At 42.8% G+C, this 25510-nt stretch overlaps 1 protein-coding gene across 2 annotated transcripts in view; it reads left to right on the plus strand.

Moving 5' to 3' along the window:
- LOC122672780 overlaps window positions 1–25510 on the plus strand; it is a 254565-nt gene that overhangs the window by 174837 nt on the left and 54218 nt on the right. For both annotated transcript variants that reach the window (XM_043870268.1, XM_043870269.1), the window contains 6 exons: window positions 134–264; window positions 399–917; window positions 1022–1852; window positions 1949–2025; window positions 22771–23224; window positions 23320–23406. In XM_043870268.1, coding sequence (XP_043726203.1) covers window positions 134–264; window positions 399–917; window positions 1022–1852; window positions 1949–2025; window positions 22771–23224; window positions 23320–23406 — 2099 coding nt within the window. The remainder of the gene's footprint in view (window positions 1–133; window positions 265–398; window positions 918–1021; window positions 1853–1948; window positions 2026–22770; window positions 23225–23319; window positions 23407–25510) is intronic.

Consider the following 25510-nt stretch of genomic DNA (forward strand, 5'->3'; position numbering starts at 1 on the left):
CAATATCCCTTTTGTTGGGTTTTTATTTGAGCTTTTGTATAAAAAAATAGTATATTAGTATAGGAATTAAATTATTGTATGTGTATTATCTGTTTTATTTGATTACTGAATGTTTGGTGTTTGTAAAATATAGGTGAAGTTGTTGGTGCATCTTCCATACCTGTTGGACATGGTGTTCATACGCTGAAGAAGGTAGCTTCAGTGAGGATGCTGCATCAGCCATCTGATGGCCAAAAGCTTGTCTCATATTCTCTAACAAGAAAGGTGTGTACATTTTCTTGCCATCATAGACACATGTATGGCTCCATGAGTGAGCATGGACTTTCCAAGCGATGCGTGTTCACAACAGACCTTTGAACTATATATCTTTTTGCTTATCCAATGTTTCTTTCCTCCAGGGCCAGCTGAGCACTGAAGAAGGAATAAGTGGTTATGGATGTTTGTTTGTTTCTACTTGGTTTTTTGAAAGGAAGACAGCTGCAAACATTCATAGCGATATGGAAAGTGTGAATGAGACTGATAGGAATTCAGGTCTGTGGGTGGGTCTTGGCCCAGAGGGACCATGGGAGAGCCTTCGGTCATTGCTGCCACTGTCAGTAATTCCCAAAACATTGAAAGAAGATTTTGTTGCCTTACAAGTTGTCATGAAGAATGGGAAGAAGCATGCTATATTCAGGGGCCTTGCAACAGTCATTAATGACTCAGACGTCAAATTGGATCTATCTGTCTGTCCTATTTCTGTGCTTCTTAACTCTGCTCTTTCAATTTCAGAATTTAGCGGTCAGAACACTGTGGTAGAGGAGGTCTTTGAGAACCAGCGATATCATTCAATTTCTGGCTGGGGTAATAGGTGGCCTGGTTTTCGTGGTAATGATCCAGGGCGCTGGAGTACAAGAGACTTCTCATATTCATCCAAGGTGAAGTCTAAATTCAGATTTACTGTGCATCACCCTTAATTCAATAATATTCTTAAATGTCTCATGGTTGTAACATGACTCTTCTACTTGCTCTTATTTTGAAGGACTTCTTTGAGCCTCCCCTCGCAGCTGGATGGAAATGGACATCTACATGGACTATTGATAAACCCCATTGTGTGGACCTTGATGGTTGGGCATATGGACCTGACTATCAGAGCATAAAATGGCCTCCAACTTCTCCCAAATCATGCACAAAATCTGCTCAAGATTTTGTCAGGCGAAGGCGTTGGATACGTACGCGGCAACAAGTAATTGATGAAAATGTTAGCAGCTTAAATAACACTGTTGCTGTTATTAGTCCAGCATCCTCAACTGTCTTACCCTGGAGAAGTATGGCCAAGGATTCTGACTTATGCTTGCAAGTTCGTCCTTTTGTTGAGTATCCTCAGTCCCCGTACTTGTGGGGTCATGCAGTTGCTGTAGGTTCTGGCTATGCCTATGGGAACGACCAATCTTTTGTTGATCAGGGTTCACTTTCTAGACATAATACCATGAACCCCAGAAATATGAATCCAATTTTTACGTTTAGGTTGAATCAGCTTGAGAAAAAGGATATTATCTTGTATTGTTCTCCTGGTAATAGCAGTAAACAGTATTTTTGGCTTAGTATTGGCACAGATGCCTCGGTGCTTCACACAGAACTAAATGCACCTGTATATGATTGGAAAATTTCTATCAATTCTCCTCTGAAGTTGGAGAACAGGCTTCCTTGTCCTGCAGAATTTACAATCTGGGAGAGAACAAAAGAAGGGAATAATGTTGAGAAGCAACATGGTATTATCTCATCACGCAAGAGTGTACATATTTATTCAGCAGATGTCAGGAAGCCTATTTATCTTTCATTGTTTGTTCAAGGAGGTTGGGTTATGGAAAAGGTATGTGAGAATTTTTAGATTTAATGTCTAGTACCTCTTTAGGGACCAAAGTAGGTGCTGCTTCATTTAATATCATATTGCATTGGTTATCTGCAGGACCCTATTCTGATTTTGGACCTGCCATCACTTTACTATATTTCATCCTTTTGGATGGTTCATCAACAAAGTAACAGGTTTGTGTTGATTTCATGTGTTAAAACATGTTGCCTTTCCTTTTTTTTTTTTTGGTGAATAAAAAATTATATTACCAAAGCCCAAGGGGGGCGAAAAGGAGAAGAGAACCGGAAAAAAAAAGGGGGGGGGGAATGTACAAAGAGGGAAACACGGGGGGGAGGGGGGGAGAGCAGATCCCAGGCCCAATTAAGTGGGGGAGAGGGATCTTAAGAGAGCAGTATCTAAACCCCAGGACACAACAATATGCCTGTTCCTTGGGGAGTCCAAAACAACCTTGGTAGGAAGAAAAGTAAGCTTAGTAGAGACATCCCAGAAGATGGCTTTCCAAATCAAGTCAAAAGAGCGAGATTTGGAGGTCCATCTCCTAAGGTTCCTCTCCATCCAAATGTGGTAAAGAGAAGCGCAAAACACAAGCTTGCCAATAGTGTCACAGATCGAGCATCCAGGGTAAGTCATGACCAGCCAAAGCCACTCTCGAGCGAAAGGGAGATGTCTCCTACTACGAGGCCAGATAAACGAAAGGGCTTTTTTCCAAATGGTAGAGGTAAAGGGGCATGCAAAAAAAAGGTGGTCAATGTCTTCTGAACCATTCCAACAGAAGATGCAAGATGTGGGGACGTGGATTCTACGGTGGGAGAGGAAGGCTTGGGTAGGGAGGCAAAGGTTATGGGTTCTCCAAGCAAGGAAGCTATGACGAGGGATGTGGCCTTTGAACCAGACTAACTTATGCCATAGGACAGTAGGGGCTTGGATTCTAACTAGATTCCAGGCAGATCTAAAGCTGAAAAGGCCATTAGAGGAGGGGAGCCAAATAACCTTGTCCGTGTGAGCATGGGGGGAGGGAGGAAGGGTAGGGAGGGAATTCCAGATCAAGGAGAGGGCGAGGGGGGTAGGGGAGGGGGGGGGACCAGGAACCCTGAAAAATGATGGAGGAGAGGGGAGCAGACTTTGGAATGCCGGAGGAATAAATTGTTCTGGCTCCAAAGAAGTTGTAGAGGACACCAAAGGGATGCCAGGGGTCAAGCCAGAGGGAGGTGTAGGATCCATCCATGATGGAGGAGGAGATGGCTCTAAGGGCCAGGGGGCGGAGAAGAAGGATCTTGCGCAAGATCCAAGAAGAATCCGCAGGGACGGATACAGTCCAAATGGAGTCATTCTTGAGGAAGTGGGAGTAGACCCAATGGACCCAAATGGAGTCATGCTTAGAGGAGATTTTCCAAATAAGCTTCAGAATACCCGCGGTATTGGAATCACGGATTCGGCGGATGCCCAGACCTCCTTCGGATTTTGGGAGGCAGATGGATTTGCAGCTGAGAGGGTGGAGTAGTCTGTGGGATTCTTTTCCTTTCCAGAGGAAAGCACAGAAAAGGGCTTCCATAGCTTTGATGGTGGCTTTGGGAAGGGCAAAGATGCCGCACCAGTAGATATAAGAAGATTGAAGCACCGATTTGATGCATTCAAGCCTACCCGTATAGGATAGGAATCTACCCTTCCAGAGCTGAAGACGCTTGCAAATATTGTCAAGCATGGGAGTGCAATGATGACTAGAGAGCCTAGCAGGGATAAGGGGAAGACCCAGGTATTTCACTGGAAGAGAGCCAAGAGAAAAACCAGTGAGACGGAGGAGGTAGTCTCGGTCAAGGGTCGAGACACCAGAGAGTAAGAGTTTGGATTTAAGGAGATTAATGCGGAGGCCAGAGAGACTCTCGAAGAGGTTAAGGGAAGCCATGATCTCAGAGATGGAAGAGGGGGAAGCTTTGGAGAAGATCATAAGATCATCAACAAAGGCCAAATGGGTGAGGTTCAGATGCTTACATTTGGGAATTGGGGAGATGAGGTGGAGATCAGTTTTGGCTTGGATGCTCCTGGAAAGGACTTCCAGGGCCAGAGAGAAAAGAAAAGGAGAGAGAAGACATCCCTGACGAATACCAACTTTAGATTTGAAAAACCCCGCCGGGGAGCCATTCACAATAACCGAGAAAGAGGGGGTGGATAAGCAGGCATGGACTCAGCGAATGAAAGCAGGGGGGAATCCCATCTGGGAGAGCACATCACCGATGAAGTCCCATCTGAGGGAATCAAAAGCTTTGTGAAGGTCAATCTTCATAAGGGCAGCAGGAGAGTGGGATTTTCTGTCAGTTGCCTTTCCTTTATATTGTGGCTTATTGGATCTTTTTAGTAAAGAGATCCTGTTGAATATCAATTTATTGATCCTTCTTTAGATGAGGAGAAATAACATGTGACAACAATTACTCAACTACATTTTTATCAACCTATATCCTTCACGTAACTTCATTTTCATCAACCTATATCCTTCACTTGACTACTTTTTATAAACATACATCCTTCACTTGAGGAAGATGAAGTTGTTATGAAATGGAGAAAAAAAGCAGTTTTTAGTTTTCGCATAGGAGGAAAGTCTTCCTTGACCATTATGACTTTATTGTTAGATTTCATTTGCATGTTACCAAAGTTTCTAACAGATATTACAGTATAACTCTTATTGTTTATTAATTGGTAACAAGAAATTATATGTATCTCACCATTGTCATCACTATAGAACCACATATACAAAACAGAGAACCCATTTACATGATATACATGAGTAAGGTCTAAGAAAGCTATTATATGATTACATCACTCACACAGCTAGGAATTAGGAAACCAATTGAAGACTTAAGCAGCAGAAAATAGTTTTGGTCAGCCACTGGATAACTTTTAGTCAGACTGGCCAATCCATCAAAAACCGACCAATATTAGCACTAACTCTGGGATAAGACCTGGAATGACATTCAAAATTTCAAATATCTGCCTCAAGAATACCGACATAAATTCCAAGATATTTCCTTTACACTCGAATCGATTCCTTGGCCACTTAGACACGGCTGTTGAACGTCTCTTGGCCATGCTGTTGTGACATCTGACCCCAGTTAGCCCTAAGAGATACATCCAAACCCATTTAACCATCTGGCAGTTCAAGAACAAATGAACAGAAGATTCCTCATCTTCATAGCTTGAATAACATCTGTTTGCCAAACTTCAGTGCTTATGTTGTAAAATGTCCAGATTTGGAACTTTAAAAGCTATACCCAGGAAAAAGTAGCGATCTTTGGTTGAGCTATAGTCTTCCAGGTTTTTATAACTTCCATCAATCTTCTTTCATCTTCATCATCCAACTCTCTGGCCTAATAATTATAATGGTAGCCACTAAAGCATACCCCTAGAGCTTCCATCCCAGACCCTCCTATCCTTCTAGTCCCAATGAAATTCATAGCTGTAAAGCCAACAAACCATATGCTTCATCCATCTCCTTTATTCTTCAAATTTCTTCTAAAACTGAGGTAGCCAACTTGCAAGAGACAATCTAATTCCTTGTTTCAAGACATCTGCCCAACACCTCTTATGTGCTGCTGCTACTCTGTACAATCTCGCACAACAATCTTAATGATGCTTCCTAGTATTTGTCCAAACCCCAGATTGATGGGCTTCTGTCACACCCCTTGACTTCCACCCATGCACAACCAGATCATATTTCATGTTAGATATTAGTGTGTGGGCCAATAATGGCTCTCGGGATTAGTGCCTGGCGCTAATACCGAGAGCCTTCTTAACCTCGATTTATTTGAGGTGGTCTTTTACTGTTTTGCCCCTAACCCTATATTTATCTTGTACATCCCTTTTTTAAATATTCAATAGACTGCTCACGGTTGTGTGAGTTCTTCTTCTTCCCTCCTCTCTTCTTCTCTTCTTCTCTCCCTTCCATTCTCTAATTTCGCAGGTTACATGGTATCAGAGCTGATCCATTAAATCAGGGCACAACATGCGAGATTCTCTTCCCATTTTTCTTTTTTCTTTTCTGCGATTTCTGGTTCCCCTAACCAGAGGTTGCAAGTTTCAGAACAGGGGTGATTTCACCCCTTCTTTTTGTCTGTTCCTGGTTGCGGATTGAATATTGGTGACAATGCTGTAAATCTGCTTCTATTACAATACAAAAGCTGATTTCCGAAGGACTTTATGGTGATTTGGTGAAAGGATTGATGGCGGCAGGTTGCTGGAATGATGTTTGCTTGATGTTTTTGGAGTGCTGTGTGGAGTGCTGATTGCGGCAGTTTTTGGAGTTCGGCTTGATGTTTGCTTGATGTTTTTGGAGTTCTATGTGCAGTGTTGATTGCGACAAGATGCTGGTGTGATTTTGTGATGATTCAATTTGTGAGTGGTGATTTATTTGATCATCTTAGTGGCAGCAGGTGCCGATTGTGTGTGTGAGTAAATATTTGTCGAATATTTTGGTGGAAATTTAAAAAAGATAATATGCGAGATGATGATAGGAAGAATGCAGTAGTTACGGAGATGGTTTCGTCATCCTTCAATCGAATCACAGAAAAGAAGCTTGAGGGTATCACAAACTTTCAGCAATGGAGGAAGATTGTGAACCTTGTCTTGACAGGTCGTGGTCAGCAGGCTGAAGGAATATACAAGCCCAAGGGCCAAAAACCGCAGCTAAAAGCTAGCTAGGGCGCAAAACGGAGAGAGGAAGACCCCAGGAGACAACAATGAGCCTGCTGATGATCCAACTTGGGATACTATTGATGCCCGGATTCTTGGGCAGATGTTGAATTCGATGGAGAACCATATAGTAGATTTGGTTACTCACATCGATGCCGTGAAAGAATTATGGGAGTATTTGGGTGTTTTGTATTCTGGCCAAAATAACTTATCTCGCATATATGAGTTGTCTCAGGAGTTCTACCGGACTGAGAGAAAGGGACGTTCTATCACCCAATACTTTGCTGATTTCAAGAGAATGTATGAGGAGTTAAACTCACTCTTCCTTTTTTCCCATGTGAAACAGATGCAGACCCAAAGAGAGCAATTGGCAGTTATGAGCTTTTTGGGAGGACTGGGACAAGAGTTTGAGTCAGTTCGGTCTCATATTCTTGATGGTGAAACTGTTGCTTCACTCATGGATACCTTTTCTCGAGTTCTTCGACTGTCCCGTGAGAGTTCTCGTGATGCTACACCTACAGCCGAGAGTTCTGCCCTGGTGTCTCAGTCAAGGGCTGGTGTAAGTGGTCATGGAGATGGTGGAAATCGTGGGGGAGGTCATGGAGGTGGCCATGGTGGTGGTCGTGGCACAGGAAGGGGCCAAACTCAGCAGGGTTTTAGCCAATTTGGTACTACTTCTGATGGTTCGGGTAATGTAAGAACTTGTCATCATTGTGGCCAACCTGGTCACATTCAGCGGTTTTGTTGGAAGCTCCATTGGAAACCAGAAAACTCAGCAGGTTGCTAATTCTACCACTAGTAGTGATTCAGTCCCTCAGTCTCAACCCTCTGAGGGTAAGGTTGTGATCATGTCAGAGGAGGAATTTGCACGGTACAATCAGTTCCAGATTTCACAGCCTACTTCTTCCACTGCTACTCTGGTGAGGATAGGTAATGCAACAGCGTGTCTTTCTACTACCTCCCACCCCTAGATCATTGATTCAGGTGCATCCGATCACATGTCTGGGATGTCAGGTATCTTTTCTTCTTTGTCCCCGTCATCTTCTAGTGTTACTTTAGTTGATGGGTCTTTAGCAAAGGTTAAAGGCACTGGCACTGCTCGCCCTAGTTCCTCTCTATCGTTATCCTCTGTTCTCTACCTTCCCAATTTTCCTTTAAATCTTATGTCAATTAGTAAATTAACCAAAGCCTTTAACTGTTCAGTGGCTTTTTATCTTGATTCTTGTATCTTTCAGGATCTTGCTGCGAGGAAGACGATTGGTAGAGTACAGGAGTCAGGGGGCTGTATTTGCTTGAAGATGTTCAATCGGTTGTGTGCTCCAGTGCCGCTTCCCCCCCCCCCCCCCACCAGATACATTGCCGGCTTGGTCATCCATCCTTGGAGAGTTTTAAAAAATGAGATCCTAGTTTTGTCTTGAATGTAAGTCCTGTCAGTTTGAGAAACTTCATCGTGTGAGTTATCCCCCTAGAGTTAATAAACGGTCTGTTAGTCCATTTTCTTTAGTTCATTTGGATGTTTGGGGTCCTTGTCCAGTTTCTTCCAATTTGGGTTTTTTTATATTTGTTGATATTATTCAAGAGTTACATGGTTATATTAAATGAAAAATCGTTCTGAGTTATTCTCTATTTTTTGTGCTTTTGTTTCTGTAGTTCACAATCAATTTGGTGTGTGTGTGAAAGTTTTGCGTAGTGACAATGCCAAAGAGTATTTTTCTGCCCCCTTTTCTGCATTTATGGTTCAGCGTGGTATTATCCATCAGTCTTCCTGTTCTGACACACCCCAACAGAATGGTGTGGCTAAACGGAAGAATAGGCATTTAATAGAGGTTACTTGTTCTAATGTAGTCCTAGGTAGGACAAGTCCCACTAGGAGCCAAGGGATAGGGTTACCTAACAAGCTGGCCGATTGGGACAGATTAGGTTAGCTAGGGCAGAATGAGGGTTAGGATATTCAAACTAGGGTTTTATTGGGTAATGATGTGCAGGTTTTTAGGAGTCTATTGGTGTAGGTTTTAATTAGGTTTAAATAAGAAATTAAAAGTCGGAAATTCTAGGGCTAGGGTTTCGGTTTTGGGAAAAGAGGGGATGAAGGGATTTAGGGTTTCTAGGGGGAATCAGGTCAAGGGCTTCTGGCCGAGTGTCAACAAAGATGTAAGGGATGTATGCTGAAAGTTTGGTTTGAAACTGATGGACAGATTTAAAGTTATGGAGGAATCCTAGTTAGGGTAGGAGTGAGAAGAAGAAGGTTTAAATAAAGCTCAGATTCAAACTTAACTGGATTTGAAGCGATCTTCAATGGCAACAGCTTTGAAGATGAACAATGGGGTCTCCCAATCTACAAGATGCAAGGAGATAAGTAGCAGCCCTCCCGATCTTCACGATGCAAGGAGTCGATTGGAGATCCACCAATCCCTTCACCTTGATATTACTCACAAGGCAACCTTTTTTTTTGGGTGAATAAATAATATCATTACCGAAGAGAAGAAAAGAATTACAGAGGGCCCCTAGGGGCAAGAAAAACACAAACAGCCAAAGCCTTAGGTAGGAGAGGCTGAAGAAACAAGAGAAACATTAGAGAGGCCCCAGGAGTCAACAATGAGCCTGTTCCTTGGGGAGTCTAAACAACTAGAGGGGGGGACAAGAGATAACTTTGCTTTAATCTCAAAGGAAATGGAATCCCAAATCTTCTGGTAAGGACGAGAATTGGAGGTCCATTTCTTGATATTACGCTCCATCCAAATATGGTTGATAGTGGCACAGAAAGCCAACCACCCTACCACATCACAAATAGAGGAGCCAGCGAAGGTTATATCAATCCAAATCCACTCTCTAGAGAAGGGGAGAATTCTTCTACGGACCGGCCAGCACTTGAGGAGGATGCCTTCCAAATAGCAGTAGCGGTAGGGCACTCAAAAAAAAGATGGCTCAAGTCTTCAGCATTGTTCCAGCATAGGCAGCAAGCACAAGGCAACCTTGATATTACTCACAAGGCACACTCACGATGGAGCAAAGGCAGCAACAAAGGCAGCAAGCATAAAGCTGAGTTTGTATTAATCAAATTCGTATTCAATGCTGGCCTCCCTTACAAACTTATATAGAAGACTCAAAAATAGACTTAGACACTTAAAAGGAATGGCCTAACCCTATCCCTAACCTATTAGGTAACTTAAACTGACTAGGAAACTAGAATACTAAAGGAAATAGACTCAAAACATGGTTAGACTTATAGAGTCCTAATCCAGCCCAACTTACATCACTTGACCACTTAACCAAGTCACATGATCACTTAAATTGAACCAATTGGATGCAACCAATTTGAACCGGTTCAATTAAAAAACATAAAAATAAACTAAGTATTGGGCTAATCCCGTATGCAACCTATAGACCATATTTTAGGCCCATAAAAGTGGCCTATTACATTAGAAACCCATGGGATCAAAGGCCCAACATGTATGTAACCCAACCCTAGACTTATTCCCAATGAAACAAGCCCTATTTGGTGATGAATCTGCATCACGTTCTCTGCTGTTTGAGATGCAAGTTCCTAAGCTCTTCTGGGCTGATGTTGTTTTGACAGCATGTTATCTTATTAATCGCATGCCATCTTCCATATTGAAGGGTGGCATTCCTCATTCGTTGTTGTTTACTACTGAACCATTGTTTCTCTTACCTCCTCGCATATTTGAATGTGTTTGTTTTGTTCGTGATCATCGGACAAGTCTGTCTAAGCTGGATCCCAAGGCAATTAAATGCATTTTTCTTGGTTACTCTCATACCCTAAAGGGGTATCGGTGTTATTCTCTTGTGTTGTGCATATATTTTGTCACGACTGATGTGTCTTTCTTTGAATCCACTCCATATTATGTTGAACCAGTCGATGCATCCAAGTTAGATGATGATTTTCCCGTTTATATTATTCATTCTCCCTTGTCAAAGGGTTCTACTCCAGCTGCTCCTTGTCAACGCCCTCCTATTACCCAGGTTTACAACCGCCAAGCGAAGGTCATTGCTTCCCCTCCTGTACTTGTGGACTCTATCACGTCTTCTTCCACCGCAGGTCCTGACGAGAATCCTCCTCCAGCTAACCCCATTGTTTCTGACCTTGATCTTCCTATTGCTAAGCGGAAAGGTACTCGTGGCTGCACTCAACATTCTATTTCTAATTATGTTTCCTATTTTAGTTTGTCATCACCTACCTAAGTCTACGACTGAAGCATTATCTAGTCCCGGTTGGAGGAATGTTATAAAAGAAGAGTTGTCGGCCTTAGATGTGAATCAGACTTGGGAACTCGTTTTGTTGCCCCAAGGAAGACTGCTATTGATTGCAGATGGGTATATGCCGTGAAGGTTAACCCCGATGGCTCTCTTGCTCTTTTGAAAGCACGACTTGTGGCGAAGGGATATGCACAGTTGTATAGAGTTGATTGTTTGGATACCTTTTATCCTGTTGCCAAGCTTGCTTTGTTCACATTTTGATCTCTCTTGCTACCACTAGTCATTGGCCCTTGTTTCAGTTGGATGTCAAAAATGCCTTATTACATGGTATTTTGCGAGAAGAGGTATATATGGAGCAATTTTCAAGGTTTGTTGCTCAAGGGGAGTCTGATCTAGTTTGTAGATTGAAAAAGTCCTTGTATGGACTGAAACAGTCTCCTCGCGCGTGGTTTGGGCATTTTACTAAAGTTGTTCTGGAGTTTGGTCTGTCTAGATGTGGTGGCGATCATTCTTTCTTCTATAGGCAATCAACTGCAGGTAGGCTTTTTATGATAGTGAATGTTGATGATATTATCATTACTGGTGATTATTCAGCAGGTATCGTGGATTTGAAGTCATCTCTGCAACAAAAATTCCCAACTAAAGATTTGTTTAAGTTGAAGTAGCTCAATCTCAGAAGGGAGTTTTTCTTTCGCAGAGGAAGTATGTTTTGGATTTACTCATTGAAACAGGCATGCTTGGATCTAAGTCTATTGACTCTCCTATGGATCATAATATGAAACTTACTACTGAAGGGGGAGATGTTCTTGATGATCCTGAGAGGTATAGAAGACTGGTAGGTAATTTAAACTATTTAACAGTTACCCGGCCAGATATTTCTTTTCCTGTTAGTGTGGTGAGCCAATTTCTTTCTTCTCCTCGGACTTCTCATTGGGATGCAGTTATTTGTATTCTACTATATCTTAAAAAGGCTCCAGGTAGAGGAGTAGTTTATCGAGATCATGGTCACAACTGAGTTGAAGGATTTTCGGATGCTGATTGAGCAGGATCTCCAACTAATAGGAGATCGACTACAGGGTACTGCACATTTGTTGCAAGAAACCTTGTTTCTTGGAAAAGCAAGAAACAGAGTGTGGTAGCCCGCTTTAGTACCGAATCAGGATATAGAGCTATGACACACTTGACATGTGAGTTGCTGTGGATACATCAATTGTTATCTGAGTTGGGTTTTAAAATTTCAGTTCCCATGCAACTATGGTGTGATAAACAAGCAGCAATTCATATTGCTTCGAACCCTGTATAGTTGGTTTTTAGGTTAAGAATGTAAGTAGGAAAAAGGAGAATAGGTTGAAGGAGAAAGAAGAAGAGAGGAGAGGAAGGAGACAAGAGAGAAGAAGAGAGAGTATTTCGGTTCTAATTGCTTGTGTATAAGAGGGATCTCTCCACACCTATGTTACTTCTTTAATAAAAATGAGAATATTACATACACCTCCCTAGGGTGGTAAAAGGTAAGAAAGGTAAAAAATAGAAAATACACAATAAGGCAACTAGACAAAAGGCTAGTTCCCAAACTACCTTTATCACATAACTTCTAACAACTTTAACACTCCCCCTCAAGCTGGAGAATAAATGTCATGCATTCCCAGCTTCCATAGGAGAGTACCAAACTGAATAGAGGTAAGAACCTTGGTAAAGATATCCGCTAGTTGATCACCAGTCTTCACAAAAGGTGTACAAATGCAGCTAGAGTCTATCTTTTCCTTGATAAAGTGTCGATCCACTTCAATGTGCTAGGTCCTGTCATGTTGCACTAGATTGTAGACAATAGTGATGGCTGTCTTGTTATCACAGTAGAGTCTCATAGGGCCTTCAGTGTCAAATCCCAATTCCTAAACAAGTCTTTTTGACCATATGAGTTCACACACTCCATGAGCCATAGCTATAAATTCTGCCTCTGCACTGGATCTGGCTACAACATGTTTTTTGCTTCTCCATGTAATCAAATTACCTCCTACAAAGGTACAATAGCCTGAGGTAGATCTCCTGTCTGTAATGGATCCAGCCCAATCAGCATCAGTGAAACCTTCCTCTCTCAAGTGATTGTGCCTTGCATACAATAGTCCTTTCCCTGGAGAAGACTTCAAATATCTGAGAATGTGATACACAGCATCCAAGTGGCCACTCTTGGGGGCATGCATGAATTGGCTTACCACTCCCAGGCATAAGAGATATCTAGGCGTGTCATGGAGAGGTAGATAAGCTTCCTCACTAGCCTTTGGTACTTTCCCGCATCAACAAGAGAAGGACCACATTCTCTTAGTTTGTGTTTCTGCTCAAGACATTAATTTGTTGGTTTGCAGCCTAGCATCCCTGTCTCTGTCAACAAATCAAGAACAAACTTTCGTTGACATATGTTGATTCCTCTCTTGGTCCTTGATACTTCAATTCCTAAGAAATATTTCAAGGGACCCAGATCTTTGATTTCAAACTATTGAGCCAAGTAATTTTTCAGTTTATCTATCTCAATTATATCATCTCCAGTGACCACAATACCATCAACATAGACAATGAGGGCTGTGATGGTACCATTGCCCCGCTTGGTAAAGAGAGTGTGGTCAGCTTGGCTCTGGGAATATCCATTCTTCAGGATAACCTGCCGGAAGCGCTCAAACCATGCCTTTGGTGACTGTTTGAGGCCATGTAGTGCCTTCTTGAGGAGGCACACTTTTCCTTCAATTGAAGGTATTTTGAAGCCTGGTGGGGTTTGCATGTACACTTCCTCTTCCAAGTCGCCATGAAGAAAGGCATTCTTCACATCTAACTAATATAATGGCCAATCTTTATTGGCAACCAATGATAAAAGAACTCTTATATAGTTGTGCTTAGCCACAGGAGCAAATGTCTCCTGATAGTCAATTCCATAGACTTGACTGTACCCCTTGGCCATCAACCTTGCTTTATATCTCTCAACAGTACCATCAGATTTATACTTGATTGTGTAGACCCATCTACATGCAACTGGGACACGTCCCCTGGGAAGATCCATCAATTGCCAAGTACCATTCTTCTCAAATGCCATCATCTCTTCAGACATAACTTGCCTCCACTTTGGGTCAGACATAGCATCAGTAACATTCTTGGGAATAGAAGCAGTCGAGAGAGCAGCAATAAAGGCAAGACCTGTAGGAGATAGAGCATCATAGGAAACAAATTGGGGCTATGGGATTACTACAAGCTCTTTTCCCTTTTCTAACAGCAATAGGAAGGTCCAAATCAGATAGAGGGGAAGGAATGTCACCTGATTGAGGAGAATGAATCTCAGGATGTGGATCCAAAGAGGACTCTTGGTAGGTCTTCCTTCCTTTACTCTTCAAGCTTTCACCTTTTTTGTACTGAATGTGATAATCCTTCTCATTACCAAAACCACTTTCTGTTTCAACCAATTTAGTATTCACACCTGATTGATCATCAGTATCAACCACATCCACAGTTCTGTGTTTTCCAATGTCAAGCATAAAAGGAGAGATAGGTAGAGGAGAATGAAAGAAATCAGCAGCCTGTTCACTTCCACAATTCTCCCCCTGAAGAGGATGCTGAGAAGGGGCAAAGAAAGGGACAGATTCAAGGAAGGTGACATCTTTGGAGATAAGGTACCTACGAGGCTGCGAGAAGAGGGGTAATAGGACTTGTAACCTTTGGTAGGAGAAGAGTACCCAAGAAAGAGACACTTGAAAGCTTTGGGATCAAGTTTAGTGTGAGTGGATTTGTTAACATGCATATAACAAACACAGCTAAAGACTTTAGGAGGGAGAGAGAAAGCAGAAACCTGTGGGGATAAGATTTTTAAGGGAGATTTGAAATCAAGAAGTTTGGTAGGCATGCGATTGATGAGAAAGGAAGCAGTGAGAAGAGTTGCAGACCAGAAGGTCTTGGGAACATGCATACCAAACAAGAGACTACAGGTGACCTCCAATAAATGCTGATTTTGCCTCTCAGCAACCCCATTTTGTTGGGATGTGTCAACACACGCTAGCTGATGGATAATGTCATTATTAGTAAAGAAGGCTTGGAGGCCACTAAGCATGTATTCTCCCCCTTTATTATCAGACCGAACAATTTTGATTCGAGTATCAAATTGAGTAAGAATCATCTGATAAAAATTCTTAAATGCATCACAAACATCACTTTTATGTTTCATAAGAACAGTCCAAGTAGCACGGGAAAAATCGTCAACAAATGACACAAAGTAACGATAGCCAAATAAAGAGGTAGTAGGGGAAGGTCCCTAAACATCAAAATGCACAATATGGAAAGGAGCAGTAGTTCTATTACCATGATATGGATAAGAAGAACGACAGTACTTGGTAAACATACATGATTCACATTGAAAAACATGAGAAGAAGCAATAGAAGAAAATAAGTGAGGTAATTGTTTCCTCACTACAACAAAAGATGGATGGCTAAGACAACGATGCCATAACATAACAGACTACACAGAACTACGATCATTACTTCCACACACATAGGACTGAGTTGTGGGCAAAAAAGCTTAAAAAAGATAAAGGCCTTGCTCCTCACGTCCACTACCAATAATCCTCTTCGTCACCAAATCCTGAAAAAGACAATAAGGAGGAAAAAAAGTGACGCAACAGTTCTGAGATTTAGTCAAATGACTCACAGATAGAAGATTAAGAGAAAATGATATAACAGGGATACTGCCCTTACCAGAGATGGAGGAAAGGGAGCCATCAGCTACCCTAACCTTATCTTTACCAGAACAAATGGTGTAGGAACCATAACAATGGGATGTACCAGTCATGTGGTTAGTGGCACCAGAGTCAATGACGCAAGACTGTGCTACAGTAGAAGCTGAGGAGGAGACCTGCAAAGCTGAGGATGAAAAGGAGCTGGCCACTGTAGGTGTAGAAGATGTGCTCAGCTGTGACATGACCCTGCGAAACACTAAATCTACCAAGGTGGAGTCATCCTGTGTAGCATCTGCCTCAGTCATCACAGAGTTTGCTCGAGCTCCCGCTCTACGACCACCACGAGTACCACCTCGTGTACCAGGTGGACGACCATGAAGAGTCCAACACCTATCTTTGGTATGTCCAGATCTCCCACAATGATCACATTTAAACCTGTCTCTGCCACCTCTACTAGCACCACCTGTCTTTACTACTCTGTCTTCCCCATGGTTAGGCCCCTAGCCTCTACCACCTCCACGGGTATCACGGAAAGAACTAGAATGGAGGGTTGACCTCTCAAGAGATGTTGGCGCTGGTTCCATAGCAACACGCCGAGTCTCCTCACTCTATAAGTAGCTACAAACCTCATCAAGAGATGGAAGAGGGGACCAGCCTAAAATCTAGAGCCTGATTGGTTCATAATCAGGGTTCAGGCCACCAAGTAAAGTGAAAACACGCTCCTTTTCAAGAGTGCAATATACCTTTGCTTCATCCTTTAGGTTGGTCAATTGAAGATCCCTGTAGTGGTCATACTCCTCCAAAAGGCTAATATAAGCATTGTAATACTCAGAAATGGTCCTGTCACCCTGCCTCATTGAATTAATTTTTTGGTGAAGTTGATAGACCTTGGCAAAGTCACCTATCCTATCAAAGGTCTGGGAGACACTATCCTAGATTGCCGTGGCAGTGTCTTTTCTCATAAACCTTCTCCCAATCTCGAGCTTCATGGAGAAGATTAACCATGTCATGACTGTAGAATTTTTGGTCTCCCATTTCTCATAGGTAGGAGAGCCAACCTCTGGGCCTTAAATAGCACCTGTAATATACCCAAGCTTCCCTTTGCTCCTAAGGGATAGCTTCAATGAATGTGACCAATCCAAGTAATTAGTGTTATCAAGCTTCACGATGGAAATCTGTGGATGTGAGCTCTCATAAACAAACTGAGGAGCTGTTGGTGTTAGAGTGGGCTGTGAATCAGCCGAACCAAGCCCAGATGTATCCGAATCAACCATATTGTCAGGGAAACAGCACTTGACCATAAACAAGAACACCAAGGACAAGTGGGGAGTACACAGTCAATCCAAATATGGAATCCAACCCAATAATCAGATTTCAGCAGATAAGAAACAAGCACAACCTTGATAACACTTCACTCTAATACTCTCCAATGAGTAACATTAACTTTAAACAAGTTCAAAGACTTCACAAAAGCTGTCCATAAGCATTTCTCAACCAAGGAAGCAGCATATGGCAGTCCAAATGCAAGAAAAACAAGAACTAGGCATTCTCGGGTTTACCTGGGCAGCAAATGGGATCCCACGAAAATGAGTTATGCTCATAGAGCTCCTTCAATCAGCAAGGAGGGACATAGGGGGTATAATAGGTACCCTTGAGTGATTCTAATGGCCCAGTCCAAACGTCAAACACATGCCGAGAGAAGGAGAGAGAGAGACTGCAACTTGAAGCTGGCGGTATTCCTGGCAGCAGCTGGATGAGATCCAAATCTTCAAAAGAGCTTCAATACAGCTCAAGTAGTGTCTTCAAACATCTAAATAGGCTATCAGGAACCTATTTCATACTCTTTCAACAAATCTTTACATAGGAATCTCCTCCTTCAAATCCTTTATGCCTTAGGATTCCAAAGAGAAGAAAAAAATAGGAACAAGGAACTGAACACGACTCTTAAACCTGGTGCTCTGATACCAAGTTGGTTTTTAGGTTAGAGCTGCAAGTAAGAGAAAGAGAAGAGGTTGAAGAAGAAAGAGGAAGAGAGGAGAGGAAGAAGGAGACAAGAGAGAAAAAGAGAGGATATTTCGGTGGTAAGTCTTGTGTGTGAGAGAGATCTCTCCACATCTATATTACTTCATTAATAGAAAATGAGAATATTACATACACCTCCCTAGGGAGGTAAAAAAATATAAAATACACAATAGGACAACTATACAAAAGGCTTGCATGATTCTTTAAATGTGAGGGTTTCTTTCTGTTTTAGAGAGGGGAACCGGGTTGCTGACTGCCTTGCAAACGCGGCTTGCGTCCATGGGTCCGATTTAGGGTTTACAGAGGGAGATTTTGTACCCAATGAGTTTGATATTTTGCTCAGAGGGGACAAGGAAGGGCGTCCAGTGTTAAGATTGTAATGTGTTCTTTTATGGGAGGGAGGAGAGTTTTTAGAGAGGGTCTGATGTTATAGTTGTGGGTCAGGGGTAAGGCGGGCTATGTCCCCCCCCCCCCTTGTAGCTTCCAATATCTTTGTTCTAATAAAATTTCCAGGCCTATCTGACTTCAGGCCTAAAAAAGATGGTGCCTCCTCCCTCTCTGACTTCAGGCCTATCTCCCTTTGCAATCTTCTTTACAAGTTCATTGCAAAGATCCTGGCCAATAAGATCCAGCTCGTCATCCCCTCCTTAGAGAGCATGAACCAGTCTGCCTTCATCTCTGGTAGGAGCATTACAGATAACATCATCCTCTGCTCTGAAATCGTTAGAGGTTTCGACAGGAAATCCCACTTACCTGCCCCCCTGATGAAGATAAACCTTCACTAAGATTTCGACTCCCTTCGATGGGACTTTATTGCTGACGTGATGTCTCTGATGGGCTTCCCTCCGCCTTTCATTAGGTGGATTCTTGCTTGCATCTCCTCCCCTGCCTTCTCGGTTATCATTAACGGTTCCCCCGTAGGGTTCTTCCATGCGAAAACTGGTATCCGTCAAGGCTGCCCCCTTTCCCCTTTCCTCTTCTCCCTGGCCCTTGAAGTCCTCTCTAGGAGCCTTCAAGCCAACACTGACCTTCACCTTATCTCCCCTCTTCCCAAATGTAAGCACATCAATCTCACCCATCTAGCCTTTGGTGATGACCTGATGATCTTCTCCAAAGCTTCCCCTTCCTCCATCTCTAACATCATATCTTCCCTTCACCTCTGCGAACGCCTTTCTGGGCTTTGTATCAACCTCCTCAAATCCAAACTCTTCCTCTCGGGGATCCCTGATGATGCTAAAGTCAATCTGCTCCATTTGACTGGCTTCTCCCTTGGCACTCTTCCAGTCAAATACCTCGGCCTCCCTCTCATCCCTGCCAGGCTCTCCAGCCATCACTGCACCCCCATGCTTGACAATATCCACAAGCGCCTCCAACTTTGGAAAGCCAAGCTCCACTCCTATACGGGCAGACTTGAATGCATCAAATCGGTCCTCCAATCCTCTTACATCTATTGGTTCGGAGTTTTTGCCATTCCAAAAGCTACCTCCTTAGCTATGGAAAGACTCTTCTGCGCGTTCCTCTGGAAGGGAAAGGAAACTTCCAAATTCCTTCACCCTATCAGTTAGAAATCTATCTGCCTCCCCAAAGCTGAGGGAGGTCTGGGGATTAAGCGCATTCAGGACTCCTACACTGCGGGCATCCTAAAGCTAATCTGGAAAATCTCTTCCAAGCATGATTCCATTTGGGTCCAATGCGTCTACTCCCACCTCCTAAAAAATAACTCCATCTGGACCGTCCCCATCCACCCTGATTCCTCCTACATCTGGCGCAAGATTCTCCACCTGCGCCACACTGCCCTGCGAGCCATCTCCATCTCCATTGTTGATGGTTCCTCTACCTCCATTTAGCTTGATCCTTGGCACCCCCTTGGAGTTCTCTACAACCATTTTGGCCCCAGAGCTATCTATTCCTCCGGCATCCCTAAGGATGCACCCCTTTCTTCCATCATGTCCCTTGGCTCTTGGTCCCCCCCTCCCCCCCTATCCCCATCCTCTCCTTAATCTGGCCTTCCCTCCCCCCCCTTCCCCCCCTCCCCATCCATTGCTGACAAAATCACTTGGCTCTCCTCCTCTGCTGGCCTTTTTAGCTTCAGCTCTGCTTGGAATTTTGTCTGCCCCCATGCCCCCCTGTCCCCCAGCACAAACTGGTTTTGTTCAAAGGTCACATCCCCAGCCATAGCTTCCTAGTCTGGCGAACCCTCAACCATTGCCTTCCCACCCAAACCTTTCTCATCCACCGCCGGATCCCTGCCAACCCCTCTTGTACCCTTTGCTGGTCTGGTTCTGAAGACATCGACCACCTTTTCTTTGCTTGCCCCTTCTCCCAAACCATCTGGAAAAAAGCCCTTTTGTTCATTTGGCCCTGTAGCAGGCGACCCTTACGCTTTGATAGAGAGTGGCTCTGGATGCTCAGGTCATTCCCAGGAGACTCTATTTGCGACGCCATAGGGAAGCTAGTCTTTGGAGCTTCGCTATACCATATCTGGATGGAGAGAAACCTTCGGAGATGGTCTACCAATTCCAGATCTTTCGACTTGATTTGGAAGTCCGTCTCTTTTGACGTTTCTACGAAGCTGAGCTTTCTCCCCCACAAATCCTTGTTAGATTCTCCCTGGAATAGGCATATTGTTAGAGCCTGGGACCTTGATTGTGCCATTTTACAGCCCCCTCCCTAGTGGGCTTGTAGCTTTTTTCTCCCCCCCCCCCAGCTTTCCCTTGTATTTCTTTCTTGCCCACCTCGGGCTTTCTTTGGTAATACATTTTTTATTCACCCAAAAAAAGAAAAAAAATTTCCAGGGCCAGTCCGGGGTCCTAGATAATATTTGGGTTTTAAAAAAATAAATAAATAAATAAAACTAGACAAAAGGCTAGTTCCCTAACTACCCTTATCACATAACTTCTAACAACTCTAACAACTAGTTCATTGTTATATTGTAATTTCTCTTTTTTACCTTTTACCTGCCTAGCGAGGTGTATGTAATTCCTTTCATCTTATTAGTGAAGTAATATAGGTGTGTTTAAGATAATTCTCTAACAAACAACATTGCACCATTCTTCTTCTTCTTCTTCTTCAACCTTCTACTTCATCTTTGAAAGCATTGAAGAAACCATGTCCTATCCCTTGATGAAGGCTATAGAAGCACCAAGATAGGTCCTCATGTGAAGACTTGGTCATTGGAAACCCAAAAAGGAGGACAGCCCAGATTACTGTTCCGTGAACGGTAACCCAAGAAAGCACTGTTCTGTGAACAGTGCCCAGATTTCTGAAACAGTCCTTATTCTCCCTCATCTTGGCTTTGTTGAAGCTTGGACCTGGCCTGTTGGAATCGCTCTTGGGTCCCCCTTCAAGCCCCCAAAACCTTGGTTGTAAAGCAGGGAAGCCCAAGGTCTGCAACTCATTTTTGTGCTGTGAGTGGCCTAACTTAAGGCATTGGTTTGCTAACATGCAAGAAGATTTGACCCTTTTTTCTTGTTTTTCTCTCATCTGACCTCAGCTGAGATGGGACCAGCTTCATTTGAGTCTCCCAAGAGTCTATTGTCCAATGGTTTTGATCTCAGCTGGTGATTTCTACCCTTGTTTTCTGCAACTCCTTTTTTGTTTGATCAGTTCTGCCACCAGACTGGTTGTTGGCCAGCAGTTGCAGCTTTTGTTCTCTTCAACTTGGAGCTTGTTAGGGCAAAAGGGGTTGGTACCTTTCAGGTCACTTAAGGGTCCTCGAATGGTGGTATAAATGTGGAGTTTGGAAACTGCCTGATCTGGTCTGGTTGCAGTAACTCAAAAGGTAAGCATTTTTTTAGCGCTTCTTTGAGCCGTTTTTGGCATCTCACGAGCACTTCTGATCTATAGGCTCCCATTTGGCCAAGTTGGTTGGTAATGATTGATGATTCCACCTTGTAATTCATGCTAGAAGCGATTTACAGTGGAAATATTATTGTTATGGATGTTTTATCACTGTTTCTGTGAATCTCCTTTTTGGAGAAGTCCTACCTGGGAAGAATAGTCTCTATTTGGTTAGAGTGTGTACTCCCCATTTGGTTTGGGTATCATCCCCCCTTTCTACGTGTGTTCCTACATTATGTCAGAGATCGGAGGAAGAGACCAAGGGCCACCCCAAGGGAATGACAGTGATGCATTATGTTGGATGCTTTATGGCTGCCCCCCTGGTAATTGGTATGCATGGAGCAGGAGAGGGGGAGCCATAACACACACTATGATGACTGAGGTTGAACCTATGGGATATCTATCTAGACTACAGATGGACACCAGTTCTCTCACTGAGGATGATATTGCAGCGTTTCGTAGGGTTATATCATATCCAAATAGCTCTTCTTCTAAACCTACAGTGCAGGATTCTTCAGTTTCCACCTTACAGGCCTCTACATCTGCTTCTTCCACTGCCTCTTCATGGGTCATTGACTCCGGAGCCACTAACCATATGACTGGCATAGCTCAGTGTTATGACTCCTACTCTATCTATTCTGGTAAGGAAAATGTTAGAATCGCTAGTGGTTCTCTTTCTTGTATTTCGGGTAAGGGTAGTGTCCACGTCACTTCTTCTATTTCCCTTGAATTTGTTCTTCATGTTCTCTGTGAGCCACCTAACCAAATCCTTGAATTGTTTTCACTTTTTTTTCATCTCATTGTGTTTTTCTGGATAGTTCAGTTGTCTGTATCAAACAGTTTTGGATGGTTAAAATGCTTCCATGTGGTAGGGCTGACCTAAAAGCATGAATGAGTAATGGTCTAACCAGTTAGACCGTCTTGTCTTTTAAAAATTACCCATAACTATATCTGGTCTGGGTTTTAAAACATAACTATATTCATGATGTGGTACGAGTTACAGAATCAAGGAACTCACCTTTCTAATAGACCATTGGTTAGTGCATGTCAGAGGTGACATATAGATGTTGCAAGTACAACCCCTGGTCACTAACGGATACAGTCACTACTCACTAGTGACTTGAAGCTTACTTCATCTGAGTTCATCAAAATAATATACACAAGCAGTTACTTCTGTGTATGTCAAACTTCATAAAATAACAGAACTGGAAAGATGTGTGATGAGTAATCAGTTGTATTTTCTTGATGATGAGTTTATGGTGTTACCTTATGTGGTTTGATTGATGCATCTGATACAAAATTTACACTGCACTGAAGCGTCTGAAAATAACATCATGTCAGAAAGAGTTCTGTTTGAAGCTTTGAGCTTTCATAATCCAGGCAAGAATAATAGTAATCTCCAACTAAACTAGAACTGTTTCCATTTTCTGATATTCATAATCATCATATGTGCAGGAGGCTACATGTGAGCATTGAACGTGACATGGGAGGAACTAGTGCTGCTCCGAAGACAATCAGATTTTTTGTTCCATATTGGATAAGTAATGAATCATCTTTGCCATTGGCATATCGGGTGGTGGAGGTTGAGACCACGAACAACTTAGACACTGATTCACTTTTACCCTCAAGAACAATTAAATCTGCTAAGAAGAACTTGAAAAATCCTATAAATCCAAATGATAATAGAAATCCTGGCACGAAGAGAAACATTCAAGTACTAGAAGTAATTGAGGACACAAGTCCAACTCCTGTCATGCTATCTCCACAGGACTATGTAAGCCGTGGTGGGGGTTTGTCTTTTCAGTCCCGAAATGATGCTTATCTATCACGACGTGTGGGAATTGCTGTTGCTATTTGCTGTTCTGAATATTACACTCCTGGAATTTCTCTTCTTGAGCTGGAAAACAAGGTGAGAAACCATCTAAGTGGACAGTTTTTTTCTCCATGTTTATGATTTCAGGTAGTTTGTTCGAGTCCATGATGGATAAACTTGTTTATTTATAGGAACGGGTTGATGTTAAGGCATTTGCATCAGATGGATCTTATTACAAGCTTTCAGCCCTGCTAAACATGACATCGGACAGGACAAAGGTTGATTTCTTCATCTTCTTGTGATTTTTATGTAATCCTCTACCACGTAGGGCACTAAACGATAGTGAATATATGCTTCCTTGATTATCAAACTGGTTCAAAATATGACTAAACACTGGGAATGAAGGATCTTTTATACTTAGTAAGAACATGCATTCATGATCTAGGTCCAGCAAGGAATGCCCATTGAGCTTCCCCCCCCCCCCCCCCCAAGGGTTCCTGTTCTTTTCTTTTTTTCCTTTGCCCTGGTTAAATTTTGAAACAGTATCAAACACAGGAAATCAGTGCTAATGATGTAGAAGAGAGAGAGAGGAGAGAAGGAGAAGAAGAGCCCAAGCTATATGGAGAGAACTGTTGGGCTTCAGACTATATTTATATTAATGAAATAAAAACAGGGACAAGTATACCCATAATATAACCACTATCACACATAAGCCCTTAACCACACAACTGAATACCAAATACCCCCTGCGGTTATACTAAACAGAATAAATATAATCTTCACCATAGTTGTCATGGTGTCCAGGCGACCCAAGGCGTTGGTGGGGGCCTGGAAGCAAGGCGTCTAAGGTGCCCGCTTAGGCGACCATGGCACCTGGATGCGACACCTTGTCAACTATGATCTTAACCCTCCTCAAGCTGGAGCAGATACATCACCCATACCCAGCTTGGTACAACCTTCCCAAAACATGGGATGAAACAGAGGCTGAGAGAATATATCATCCAATTGATTTTTAGAAGCAACAAACGGAGTAGCAATCAATTTCCTCATCACTGCATCCCTCACATAGTGGCAATCGACCACATTGTGTTTGGTCCTCTCATGAAAAACTAGGTTGGTAGCAATGTAGATTGCAGTTTGATTATCACAAGACATTTATATTTTTAGTAACCGGAAACCTAAGCTGCAAGAGATGAGGATCCTAAAATGGATGTGTGGAAAAACTAGGAAGATAAAATACGGAATGATCGTTTTAGAGCTGACTTGGGAGTGGCCTTGATCAATGACAAGCTCTGTAAGAGTCGTTTGAGGTGGTATGGTCATATTCATTGGAGGCCTAGGGACACCCCAGTAAGGAGGAATGATATGATTCCGATTGAAGGAGTTAAAAGAGCTTGGGGCAGGCCTAAAATGACCATAGGAGATGTTGTGAGGCAGGACATGCATAGTCTAGGTCTTGTACCAAGTATGACCTTGGATAGAGCCTATTGGAGGGCATGGATCAGTGTAGCGGACCCCATTTAGCTGAGATTCTCCTGACTCGTTGGGTTGTGCCTTTTTCCTCTTACTTTCACCCTTCATCTTTCATGTTTCCATTTATTTCTATCCTTCATGTGTCATTTTCCATTTTTCATCTCTCTCTCTCTCTCTCTCTCTCTTAACCGCAGTTTACCCTACTTTGTTTTGTTTGGATCCATGTAGCCGACTCCATTAAGTTGGGATAAGACTGACTTTGTTGTTGTAACCGGAAACCCAAGCTCGTAAAAAGGTGATCTCAATTATATCAACTCAACTGCAGTATGAGCCATATCTCTATACTCAACCTCAACATTAGACCTTACTGCAGTTGTCTACTTCTTACTTCTCCATGTGACACAAAAGCGATGTATTCTCCTATTTCAATTGTTTCATAAAATGGTTCAGACCCAGTTTGATGCTCATGTCAAGATTTTTTGGACTGATAATGGAAAAGAATATATGGAGAGCTCATTTCAGTATTTCCTGTCTTTTAATGGGATAATTCATCAAACTTCTTGTGTGGATACTCCTGCCCAGAATGGTGTAGCTGAATGCAAGAATTGACATCTCTTGGACGTGTCCAGATCTCTTATGTTCATCATGGCTGTTCCTCCACGGTTTTGGGGAGATGCTGTACTTGTTGTTGCCTATCTCATCAATCGGTTGCCCTCCCGGGTCCTCGATGCTCGCTGCCCTCTTGGTGTTCTCTTAGGATCTTCTTCCTTTGTGGTTCCTCCTAATGTCTTTGGTTGTGTAGTTTTTGCTCGCAATCATTATGTCCATGGGAAATTTGATCCCAAGGGACTCCACTGCATTTTTTTGGGCTACTCTGCTACCCAGAAGGAATATAATCATATAAATGCT

This window comes from Telopea speciosissima, chromosome 8 (genome assembly GCF_018873765.1).
Source record: "Telopea speciosissima isolate NSW1024214 ecotype Mountain lineage chromosome 8, Tspe_v1, whole genome shotgun sequence".
Lineage (NCBI taxonomy): Eukaryota > Viridiplantae > Streptophyta > Magnoliopsida > Proteales > Proteaceae > Telopea > Telopea speciosissima.